General features: G+C 27.6%; 1 protein-coding gene across 1 annotated transcript; it reads left to right on the top strand.

Annotated features, from left to right (window-relative positions):
* Window positions 1–4,087: 4,087 nt before the first annotated feature.
* Window positions 4,088–12,421, top strand: LOC126836100 (uncharacterized). Its single transcript, XM_050569140.1, has 11 exons — window positions 4,088–4,231; window positions 6,684–6,750; window positions 6,941–6,991; window positions 7,077–7,103; window positions 8,536–8,586; window positions 9,164–9,193; window positions 9,301–9,324; window positions 9,671–9,721; window positions 10,949–10,984; window positions 11,217–11,306; window positions 11,941–12,421. Exons 2-11 carry the CDS (start codon window positions 6,690–6,692, stop codon window positions 12,165–12,167), a joined length of 648 nt encoding a protein of 215 aa, XP_050425097.1. The 5' UTR covers window positions 4,088–4,231; window positions 6,684–6,689; the 3' UTR covers window positions 12,168–12,421.
* Window positions 12,422–12,745: the final 324 nt, after the last annotated feature.

The following is a 12,745-nucleotide window of genomic DNA, read 5'->3' as shown; positions in this document are numbered from 1 at the left end:
AGTTATAACTTTTTTTTAAATTAATTTTTAATATATAAAAATAAGCATATATTTTATCATTTAACTACATAAATCCAACTTTATTTACTTATGGTTTTTTTTTTATGTAAGCTTAAACTAATGTACTTTAATGTGATACACTAGTTGAATATTCCTTGAACCCTCCTAGTTGAATATTGTTAATATTTTTTTACTGACTAGAGCATGTTTCTTACAGATAAAAATAACATTGCACAAATGTGAAAATCGTTGGTGTTTTGAAAAAATTGAGATTTTCTTGTTGACATTTTTAATCTTTTTATAAAATTATGTTATTGTACTAAAATAAACTGGCTTTTCTGTTTCTTTTTCGTGTATTCTATATTTGCTGACTAGCTAAAAGTTTGATTATGTCCACTGTACAACGCAAGTAATGTAGAAAACTGAGCGGTATGCTAACTAATTGAAATTGATTCTATATATCTGCGTTGCTTGTTTTCATAAGAGCAAATCAAACTCAACTATTGAGTGTTCCTTTGTCTGAATTTAGAATGGAAAATAAATTCCGCAGTGTAATTGCTTGCCCACTTTTTGTCGGGGTTTGATGAAAAACATAATATTAATATTTTTATATTTACATTTATTAGATTTTTTTGATAAAATACTTTGGAGGATATTAGTATTGCGTTAATGATTAGAGTGATTTTAGATTTGTTTTTGGAAAATATTAAAAGAGTACAAATTGTTTCGTTTTATATCTTCATATTATATCTAAGCTGAGGCTGGACTAGCATGTTGCGCATCGGCTACCTCCTAAAAAGCGTGTCAGCTTTTAGCAGTCCATCTTGTATAAATGTTCTATATATATTTAATACGATTTTGCGGACCGAAAATAAAGCAAAACGCGGCAATCAAATTTACCGGGTTTAAATGTATAGTATAAAATATTTAAAAAAGAATATTTGTTTTTAGATTTGCTTGTCCAAGCTGTCTAGACATTATACAAACACGTTTTACAGTAATTTATAATCTTGTTTCTTTGTTTCGTTAGGTACTAATTATTGTTAGTACAGCTGTACTAGTGTTTTTAACCTAACTGTGTATTTGATTATCGTGTTACGCAAGCTACACGCTACCTTTGGAAATACAATTACATTTGTCTAGAACTCTAAAACAAATTTCGACAATTTTATACAAAAAAAATTGTGTCTATGGCTTTAGGTTAGATTTAGGGAGGTGATCAGTTTAACGCGTTTTAAGTATTTTTGGCTGTTGAGGTCAATTCAAAATTTGTGTGGCATGGTAACGTCGTGTCGATAGTAATAAATATTAAAAGAAGAATCTAAAAGAGAGGGTGGTAAGCGTTGAAGGGACAGAAAGTTTGATGACAACAAATCGTAAAAACCTATTGCAAAGTTCTTTCTTGTTTACTAAGGCTAATCTAAACAAAGTGGCCGGATTGAATAAGTGGATCCTAATAGGAACGGATGGCTTGGCCATGTCTGCACTTAAACGAACTTAATGCGTCACTTATACATTTACTAAATCGCCCGAGAAGCTAAAGGGGCGGTCGTACTATTAAACATTTTCACTCACAAATATGCAACGAGTAAGGAACGGTATTATAAATATAGTATTACCTTTCCTCCTAACCTAAACTTGAAACTTTGAAACTTCAAAAATAGTTATCTATAATTGCTTATTGACCAGTCAACATCTAAAGTACATTATTCTCAATTTAAAAAGTTAATGAAATGTAAGCGGTACCATTTAAGTTTGAAAAGTTCCTATCAAAAAAACTAAGTGTGGACGGGGTGAAAACAAAGAAAAATGAAGATCACATTGTAAAAAAACATTATGGAAAAAAAAATTGTAATTTCTTATTAAACCCTGTAAATTATCATGATTGTAAGTCAAGTGTATTGATGTGTGACGAGTGCCAATTTTTATGTTAATAATCAATCGTTCTCTTTTAGTGGCGCTAACTACACATTACAATTTTTACTTTAATAGATAATAAAAAAAAAATTGCTCTAATGCAATATAGTACTCTCTCTCTGGTTATTATAATTTGGTGGATTACATATATATATATATATATATATATATATTGTTATATATGTTATTATAGTTAATATATTAGCTTTTACTGGAAATGGTAAATTTTACACAAATTTAATTCTTGTTAGTGAGCCCAGAGTCATTAAATGAGAAACACGCTTCTCTTATCAGTGTGATATATGGTTATTTTTTTAGACAATTTTAATACATTTTTTGTTGTCATTTAATGTTATTTGTCCCGACGATTTAAGATAATAATATTATCTTAAATTGTACTCATCACAAGTGTACTATGGAAGTAGGCTGTAAAAACTAAATTTTTATGCGTACAAATTTTTACTGTCTTGATTTTTAAAAATCAAGCTAGTGTGGTAATTGACGTGAAAAAAGACGCAGTAGTTTTGGCTAAAGGTTGTGTTTTAAACACACGTTTACAAGCAAAACTTTGAAAAAAATTCATACGTCAATTGAACACTTGTTATGGCGACGTTTATGAAATATGATTATGATCATTTTTATTTTTATTTTTAGAGTACAGTAATTGTAAACAATTGTTTTTGCGAGCGACTCGTGATGGAATATTACTGTTTGAAACGCCAAAATTCGTATAACTGTTTTAAGAACGTATTTTATTTCAGCAAAATTATTCAACAAAAAACGGTCACCCAATATAATATAGTTACACATTATAATATAATTATCATTTATTTCCATACCAAGTCATAATATTATTTCCATAGAATAAAAATTTCAGCGATAAGTGGTCGCTCAATGTAAATAATTATTGTATCCCCCCTCCCCCTGAAAAAAATAAATTTTTACAATACAACTAGATAATAGTACTACACCTATATAATATAATAGTATTGAAACGCAATAGTCAAAATTGAGCAGGCATAATACGAATATATTATGTTTAATAATATGTATGATTTATCAATATCCAGTCTTGTTCAAGCTTATAGATAACGATTAAGCGCTTTAGCTTATGCTCTTAAAACAATTAAAATATACAATGGTCTATGCATGTATTAAGTTTTCTAGTCCAACGAGACTAAATTATAACCAGTAAGACCAAAAAAAAAGTATAAAATATTTATTTGTTGATAAATGGGACAAATTATTTTGTTGTATAATAATTCAACAAAATAAGTGTTAACTTTTTGTTTTACTTGTTCATCTGATAAATTTGCACATATTTTTCAACTTAAAATTAAGACGCTCTATAAAAATGTTTTGAAAATATTCGAATTAATCTTAATTTTGGATGGAATATTCTTCAGATAAAGTACCATCGATATACATTGAAAAAAAAATAAAACATCAAAAACCTCTTCCTCTAGAAAGGGTAGATAATATATTTTTTTTCACTTCGGCAGTACTCAAAGGTCTTGATTGTACTATGAGATTAATTCAGCAGTTAATAGGTATTTGAAAAAAAAAATGTTAACTAACAGACTACGGTCAACCTTAATCTTATCCACCTAATACTAAAAATACATTTTTAGCACATCATGTCGTTACAATGGTTTTATCGATATATGTATTTCTACCATTGCAGATTTGTATGGAAGAGTTTAGATGAAAATGATTTTTTTTTTAAACATATTTACTAAACATATTAATTGGCTGTAACAACTGTTTTGAACTCGATAAAAATTCGTTCAAACGGACTCGGTTTGAGTACAATTTTTTTTTAGTGTTTTGTCAAAGACATTATTATAGCAAAAGGACAACAAAGGTTGCAAAGGTACAACAATATTATATTCCAATCGTTTTACGTTCAAATATTATAATATACAATTCTAGTAAAAGATTTTTAAATATTTTACGTGGGACTAAACACAATAGTCAAACGCCTTCGACGTTAAATCGATTACGAAATTAATTTTATTATTTTTAAATTTTCCATTATTGATTCAGCTGTTGTTGGTTCGAAAGTCTAAACATTAGGCCTTTGTATGATTTTTTTTTTTAGCAATGCGAGTATCATTAAAACAAACATTATATATCAATTTCATAAGACACCGTATGATACATAAAATAAATATAAATCGGATTTACTTAATATAAGCACGTCGACAGGGCCAAAAAACGAACACACCCAAAAAGTCCGAAATTACAATAAGTACATGTTTACAAGCTAACTGAACTTTTTTCTTTTTTTTATCGAAAACGTTAAGCATCTTAGGTAAGTTTTACCACATGACTTGTATGAAATATACTAAGTTTTTATTATTGTGTTTAATGAATTATTTTTATTACTATAATTATTATTTTATTACTAATATTGTTATTATTATAACGTAAGTCGTATAATTTTTTTTATTTAATATGTTTCTTAGATGTGAACAGTCATTTTACACATTAAAAAATAAATTTTTAAGAAAATGGTTTTTCAATCAAGTCAATCTCTTTTTAAAACCTACGCAATCTAATTGTTCGGAAAAAAAACCACTCATTGTCAGTAAAAAAAAAAAAATGCCATAAACTTTTTTTTTTTATTTGCAATGTGTCGCGTGACTGTTAATAATATAATTGATTGAAACTTTTTGGATTTTTAGTCAAAGAATACAATTTGTATTTTATACGGACCCTTCTTACTATTTTTGATTTTACGGTTGAAGGCTATTCACTAGATTGTACTCGATTAGTAATTAGTTGTAAAATAAAAATGTTTAGTTGTTTTAAGTATAAACGTAGCGAGTAAACAACATGCATTGGGTAATTAAATAATATTACAAATTATTCAATAAGTAACTAACCAGCTATTCTGAAATATTTTCTTTCGCATCGTTCACAAAAGTTCCATTGCACATAACTATCAATCAACTCCGCAAAGACCATAAAGTCAGGGTGGTTAAATAAATTGCTACTCTGCATGTACTAGTTGCTACTAGAAAATCATTCAAATACCACTGAGTCCCAATTGAGTATTTAAACATTTCCTGGCAATCCTGCTCATCGCCTCACACGCCAATGGTGTACAGACTTGATACCATGTACATTAGGGTAGACCAAAAAAAATTTTGTTTTTTTTTTGTTCTTCTCTTGATATTATGTTCCTTGGATAAAATAATACTTCCCTATTTTTTTCAGATTTTTAAAATTATTTTTAGAGGTTGCGAGCATTAGTTTTCCAAAAAAATTGTTTTATTTAGTTTTTTAATTTTTTTATGTATATAAATATAAATTTTAAACAAATGTGGCTTGTATACAAAATCATAATTAGAAAAAGTGGAATAAACCAGTAATTTTTTTTTTACAAAAAAACTACTATCCAACTAATTTATGCCTTAGAATGTAATATTTGGGAAAATATTATTTTAATAATAGATCAGAAAAAAAATTAATTAAAAAAAAAAACAAAAACAAGTATTGAATATGTTTTTTTTTTTTATTATTATTACCCTCGGCTGCAAAGGCCATTATATTATATATATATTGATATAATAAATATATTTATAATATATAATAGCTGACCGCTGTGCAGTCATAATGCCAAAAGAGTTTATTATGAAATCTTGTTTTTTTGTTTTTATTTTTTTTAAATAATTTTTTTCCTGATCTTTTGTTAGAATAATGTTTTATGTTTTTGTGTATACAATTTATGCATTTCTATAAAAAGATTTTTTTTTATTTTACAAAATAATATTGTTTTTTGTTAATTACTTTTAAAACTATGAACTAAAAAAAAATATATGTTAAGATATGAGGTTAAGTAACAGTATTCAAAACTTGTTTTTTTTTTTTAATTAATTTTTTTTTTTTGATCAATTGTTAAAATAATGTGTTATTTAAGTATATCAGAATTCTTTGTAACTAAATGAGGAATAAGTTAAAAATATTTTATACCCCTAAAAAAATATTTTAGGGTACTATTAAGGGTATATATATATATATATATATATATATTAATGTTTTCGCAAATTTTACATTCTAAGGCATAAATTAGTTGGATAGCAGTTTTTTTTGTAAAAATAAAGATACTGGTTTATTCTTCTTTTTCTAATGATGATTTTGTATACAAGCTACATTTGTTTAAAATTTATATTTATATACATTAAAAACTAAAATTAAAAACTAAAAAAAAAAAAATTTTTTGGAAAACTGATGCTCGCCATCTAAAAATAATTTTAGCTATCTGAAAAAATAGGAAAATATTATTTTACCCCAAGGAACACAATGTCAAGAGAAGAACAAAAAAAAAAAAACAAAAAAATTGTTTTTTGGTCCACCCTAATGTACATCAACATTAAAACATAATACCGTCCGATTACTTATGTAGTTGCTAAAAGCATTTGTTCTTGGCTTTTTTTCTCTTTTAATTGTAAAGGCGCTTCTAATGTGAACATGCCTCTCACGCCAATCACTGGCATGTATCGTTATCGAATTAAATTTTTTGTGTAACACTGTCTTGATTGTAAATACTATTTTAGAGGTAATAACATATATTATTAAATTGAAAAACAAATTATCACAGTAAATGGTTTTTAATCACGATACGTTTGGTATTGGTACGAAATTAAAGGTCACGAAGCTACTGCGTGGTTAAAAACATATTGTATTTTCAGATTTTCTTATAAATAAAATATAACAGATTGACAACTTGTAACTAATCCAAATTGATTTTGATTTTTCAGATAAAAATGAAACTCGTCTGTGTTTTATTATTATTTGCATTTTTAAATGTTTCGGCATTACAACGAGGTAACTGACTCCGTTTTTAAAACACTTGAGTGTTTTTTTAGTAAAACTTACTCGGTTACTCTTTATGTTTTATATGATTGTTTTACTTTTTATTTTTTTTTTCGTTATCAACTGAGACAAATCGTTTTTTAATTATTTCATATATCCGACAATGGCTGTTTAATTACATTTTTATTTTTATTTTTTACAGAGAACATACATGATCTTAGAAATGATTACATGAGGGAAATATACTTTACAAGTGAGTACCCAAATAAATTGTCCATTAAATTTGCTTGAAAGTTGTTAAATACCGTTTTTACATTTGTTTATAATTTTAATTACAGACTACCAACTCGGACTATTAGACGAAAGTAAAATATTTGGCAAAATAAAAGAAATTTTAAAAATGTATATTTTTCCCGTTCTTTTTGATACTTTAATCTTTGTTTTACAATTGTAAATATACATACGAAACGCAATGTTCTTTAATTTTATAAGTAGTAGCGCAAACTAGTTAATTCCGTTTAGTCAAAAAGAACGTTCACAATATTCGGTAATATAACAACATAAGCACAGTGGGGTTTAAGTATCGAAACGATTGTTACGGACGATGCCCTTCATCTACACACACATCTATACATATACACATATACCACATACATTATGATGATGTTACACAGACAAATAGTATAGAATTGCACACTTATTATAATTGCCACAATTATACAAAGACGGAGGCGTGATTCATAGTCAACACAAAACGCACAAGTGTAATTGTCTGATCTCACACTATGATTAGATAAAGTGCAAATGGACATTTCGTATATAAAAACCACTGTGGTTTTTGTTCCGCTTAGATAAAGTTATTAGTAAAAATCATGTTATTGCCATTATCGTAAAACCCTCACGCAATTAAAAAAATATACGACGTGCGTGTCGCTGAAAGCGTCCGCTCATCATTATCTAAACCCACACGATTTGCACAACAACACATTACAAAATTATCATATCCATATAAAAAGGAGTAGTTAGCAGAGCTAGACCAGACAAATGACCACACTCAACAAGTATACACTCTTATGACAAGTGGTCATTTTTATGTTTAATACATTTTACAAGTGTTAATAAAATATTATATCTGAGATTATTCAGAAATCTCTACTTTATTTCTAAAAACCCATCTCCCTGCATTGATTTCAACGTCCGAACAGCAATTAAATATTCTTAATAGTCTGGTACCATTGATCGGGCTATTACACGATTGAGCAAAATTGGGCCTGGGAAATTAATCTTGAAATAATCTCTAAGCTACCAAAAAATTAGGATTTTTTAAAATTTTCGAATTTCGGAAATAGCGGAATATCTACTCTCCATAATGGTTTATGCGGTATTATTTAAATAACAAACATATTTGTAAAAGTCCTAATCGCTTTTGACCATTAATATTGAAGGAGTGGATTTTATTTTATTTTACTTTTTCGAGGATAGTTTTTGGTCTTACTAGGAAGCATTAGCAAATATCTTCAAAAAAAATCTGTGGATAAGGTTTTTATTACCGAAGAAAACCTAATATGTATATTACATTTTACCATCTATATGTAGGTATTCGGTGTGAATTTACAAATAGTAAAATAAATCATTTAATCGAAAATTATTTTGTCACTTTCCGTACTAATAAGATTAACTGTAACTCACCCGACTACATTTTTCTAGCTTTGTTATGATATTTATTTTATCTTATTAATATGGTACATTACACTATTTATACATAATATATAAATTAACAAAAGCGTGTTTTTCAAGGTCAATTGGACGAGTTAATCATACATTTATTAAATTCAAATTTACCAATTGGTAAGTGTATCTTGTATATTCAAAGCAACATTTTATTTATTAGTATAAACTTATTTGTACGCCCAAACTAAAATATACGTGTATACTTAATTTTTTAAATGAAATTTTCAATACTTGCCTTCTTCTAAATTTTCATTCATAGCACTCGGCCAAGAAATAACCGGTGTCTGCTACAATCTAGACTATTTGTTACATTCTCGAGTACAGCTCTACCAATATTGTTTTTGTTCAAGCTTTCAATACCATATCGATTAATAAATGTCATTAATTTCTGTTGCTTCTCGCTCGTACTAATTTTTCCATCGCCAGGTTAAAGACCACCGGAGAGATTAAATTTCCAAGGTTGTGATGCTATTATCTGTATCTGCTAACTAGACCTTAATCTCCGTTTGGGTAAGGGTGGATTTAATACGATTTTATTAGTTTTTTTAGGAATTTATATTCCTGTCGTAGGACTGGATATATTATTTTTGAGTTGATATTACTCATGGCTTGCCTGTCCTCATTATAATAATGTCGACTGTTATCTTGTTTACTAATACTGTATATACTATTTTATATACTGTTTTCATTTCAGATGCGATGGTTATATTGTTGGCTACACCAGGTAATAGTCCAATAATTATTGCCATAGAAACTATATTTTATGGAAGTGTTTGAACACATACGATTGATACTAACTAAAATTTTTAAAAAAAATTATTGAATTTTCAGACTATTGTGACGCACATTATAAAAGTAATGAATTTTAAAATTGATATTTATTATTTATAGTCAAGTAGAACTTATATACAATTTTTGTTTTATCTCTAACTAAAAATTATTAATTGAGTTAAATTACATTGGCCACCTCACTGAAGGTAAATAACCCAAACACACTTTTATGAAAGTCTTAGTAAACATACTAAATGTTTATGATCTGGTATAAAAATAACACTTATTGCTATATAAGAATAACTGAAATAGTTTTACAAAAATTGATTGTTAATTTTAAATAAGAAAGTATAGAACGCGTGATTGCCATACTAGGTAAAACGTTTTGCATAAATTAACCATATGACATTTATCGTGTTTTCAATTTCAGCTAGCGGAGATATCGAGAGAATATTTCGGGCTGTAATGAAAAAGAAATACGGTAAAAATGTGTACTAAATAAATAATTATAAGACCCCCATACATTAGATTGGTAACGTACTACCAAGATCCCCAGCAACTTAGATCTCCACTGTGATATAGACTTCAACAATGACAATACAGACAGCATAGAGTTGCAAGTGTTGTTGTAGGTGTTGACCTTCTACTGTTAAATATGATAACATACTTACACTCAAAGCTATATTTTTCATGGTTCCAATTATGATGCAACTTTTAGAGTGAAATGAGACTACACAAATCGCTGAATCTTTATACAGCATACAAATATTGATTACAAAAACGTTATTCCAACATTAATTGATCGAAGTTATAGATAGAAGCTAGTACATTAGGGTCAGCATGGGGAAGGTCACAGCTCAATAAGAATTTTTAAACTGAATGTGATAAAATAACTTTTGAATATGCGTTTCGATGCGTATCTGTACGAGATATATGTTTATAAGCTTTGTCAATAATGCGCTTAAAACTGTATTTTATTAATTATTAGAATCGTTACGGTTAGCGTTGATTGTCTGTCTACAAGATATGTATTGTCATAGTTACCCATATACCGTAAATATAACAACATAATGAAAGTTATATAAAATATTTTTCGTAAAACTATTGATTTAATTACACATAGCAACCTAGAAATTAACTACGGTCAAAGTGTAGTTTTCCCATTTTATTAAGTTTTTCTTTAATAAAAAAAAAGTTGACAACGGATTATGAGGAAACAGTATTTTTATAGCCTTACATTAGATCTATACTTAGTATAATTTTCAGACCTAAGGGCTTAAAACTGCTCGAAAATTGAAATTAAAGAAAACATTTCTACCCCTCATAGAGAAATGGGTTTGTGATATTTATAAATTCTTGATTTTAGAAAAATCAAGTAATTATCGTCGTTGAAATGAAACAAAAAATCGAGACTCAGTAACTTTAAGTGCGTGTAGTGAATAGGAAAAAAACTGAATGATACACACTAAAAATGAAACGTCTTAGCTTTAATATAACATAATATAAAGGTAATCTGATTTCATACCCATGCGGTATAATGATTTTGTTACTATCTTATAACGCTTAAATTATAAATGATAAAGAAAATAATAAAAACACATCATTGTAAAAAATAATAACTTCTCAGATACGCAGCGACGCTAATAACGTATTCTCCTTTGTGATTTATTGTTTAATTGAAATATCTCGTAATTTATTTGTGTTACAGCCGATGATATCCACAATCCTCCAACCGTGGACATAAGTAATATATAAATGATCAAAACAATTATAAAACGTTTGTCGAAAACCCTTCGATGCGAAATTCGTTATCATAGATACAGACGCATTTAAAAAATAACATTTAAAATCTCAAAAGATAACACATCGTAAACCAAAATCTTCTTAGCTCCGCATCGAAGCTCAAACGAAAAATTAACTTTGACAGTTTGTTTATATTAACTATCACTACTATTTAAATATGTTTATACTTACAGATTTGAATCAAATGGAATTATCAAATTTGGGGGAAGCTAGAAGGGATTTAATTTACCCATCTATAAACAATATACTCTTTGATGTCGAAAGTATGTATTTTCAATTACAAAATCAAGTATATAAAGGGCAGATCTAGAAACAAAAAAAGGCAGGGTAGAATTAAAATTCACTTTAAATACACATAAGCAATAAAGTTATTAATAAGTAGCATATATAGCTGTCAAGTAAACACAGTAAAAAAAAAATATATTCTAATATATCATAAATAGGTTTAAGTATAAAAAAGCTTCCCGTTAGCGTAACTAGAGAGGTCTGGGGAAGTTCTAAACTCGTCTATACTGCAAAAAATATCATCAAGCAATCAGACACAGATCCCAAATAAGGTTTATCATTTTCACTAAAAATCTTATGGAGCTTTTAGAGACCAAGATTTAGTTTCCATTTTTTTTTTATTAGATCCCATTGAGTTCAATTTAAAATATTAAAGCATCCAGTTTTTCTATTAAATTAATTTATAAAACATGTAATAGTGTGTATAAAATATGTTATAGTATATTGTATTATACTCATAAGTATTTATTTTAATCGAATAGACACATGTATTAGTTTCATATTTGTTGACTATTGTGATTTTTTACAATTTACTATTCGTCACGAGTTCAAAACTAGCTTAAAACAATGTTCCATACTGTTGTGTATAATAATTATTTTAATTTTTTGAAGAAGGAAGAATACAGCTCGACCACCCTAAGGTATGCAATCTAATAGCGTTGTTGGAAAGTTCAAGAGACCCTCGTCAACGAATAAAAGAAGCTATACCCGACATTGATATCTGTACAACTGTTCCTGTAGTTGGCAGAGTTTCAAATTATAAGCATTATGGCAATGGAATCCATAGATTAGACGCATTTGGGGAGAAAGGTGACAAACTTGGACTTGATCTAGTTTGAGCTAACCTACACAACTGTAGACGTTTAATTTGCATAAATCGGGTTTTAATTTATTTAATACACTAATACGTTAAATAAACTTTATTATCATAAGTCAATATATTATAATATCATCTAATTTTCATATGCACATCATGTACTAATTTTGTTATCTGTTATATTTCACAAATTATAATTAACAATTTTGCTGTATAAAAAATACAATGTTTTATCAATATGTTTTTTGGAAAACCCTTAGTCTGGTTCACATCTAACGGCGCTAACAATGTATTACTATATGGAGTCAATGAAAAGCCAAATATTATGCGGCAAGTCATGAATGTTTTCTTCATTGGTCCTGCAAAAATATTGTACGAAATACTAATACTAGCGAAAAAAAAAATGTTAAAACCGTATTTTACGTTTTCAAATAACTTGTGAATTATGTCTATTAAATTTAGATATATTGATTGTTTTATTGTTGATTGTTATCACTGACATATGATAAAAATGATTTGATAACATATTATGGTAAAATGTTTTGTACAATAGTATCATTTCTAGAATGTAGTCACACTGAATTGAGAAGGGTTTCGGTT

This window comes from Adelges cooleyi, unplaced genomic scaffold, assembly GCF_023614345.1.
Source record: "Adelges cooleyi isolate 19-005CV unplaced genomic scaffold, UGA_ACOO_1.1 ACOO_flye_CR_arks_rails_tigmint_CR_PRNA_1, whole genome shotgun sequence".
NCBI classification, from domain to species: Eukaryota; Metazoa; Arthropoda; class Insecta; order Hemiptera; family Adelgidae; genus Adelges; species Adelges cooleyi.
Note: the sequence above shows the minus strand (reverse complement) of the source record. Positions and strands in the feature narration are given on the sequence as shown.

What these genes read in the sequence shown, in the direction of transcription:
- LOC126836100 (XM_050569140.1), top strand. Translation starts at nt 6,690, where the DNA reads ATGAAACTCGTCTGTGTTTTATTATTATTTGCATTTTTAAATGTTTCG. An exon ending in GAGGGAAATATACTTTACAA is followed by an intron (nt 6,992 to 7,076) that starts GTGAGTACCCAA and finishes TTTTAATTACAG; the next exon opens with ACTACCAACTCGGACTATTA. An exon ending in ACTCGGACTATTAGACGAAA is followed by an intron (nt 7,104 to 8,535) that starts GTAAAATATTTG and finishes GTGTTTTTCAAG; the next exon opens with GTCAATTGGACGAGTTAATC.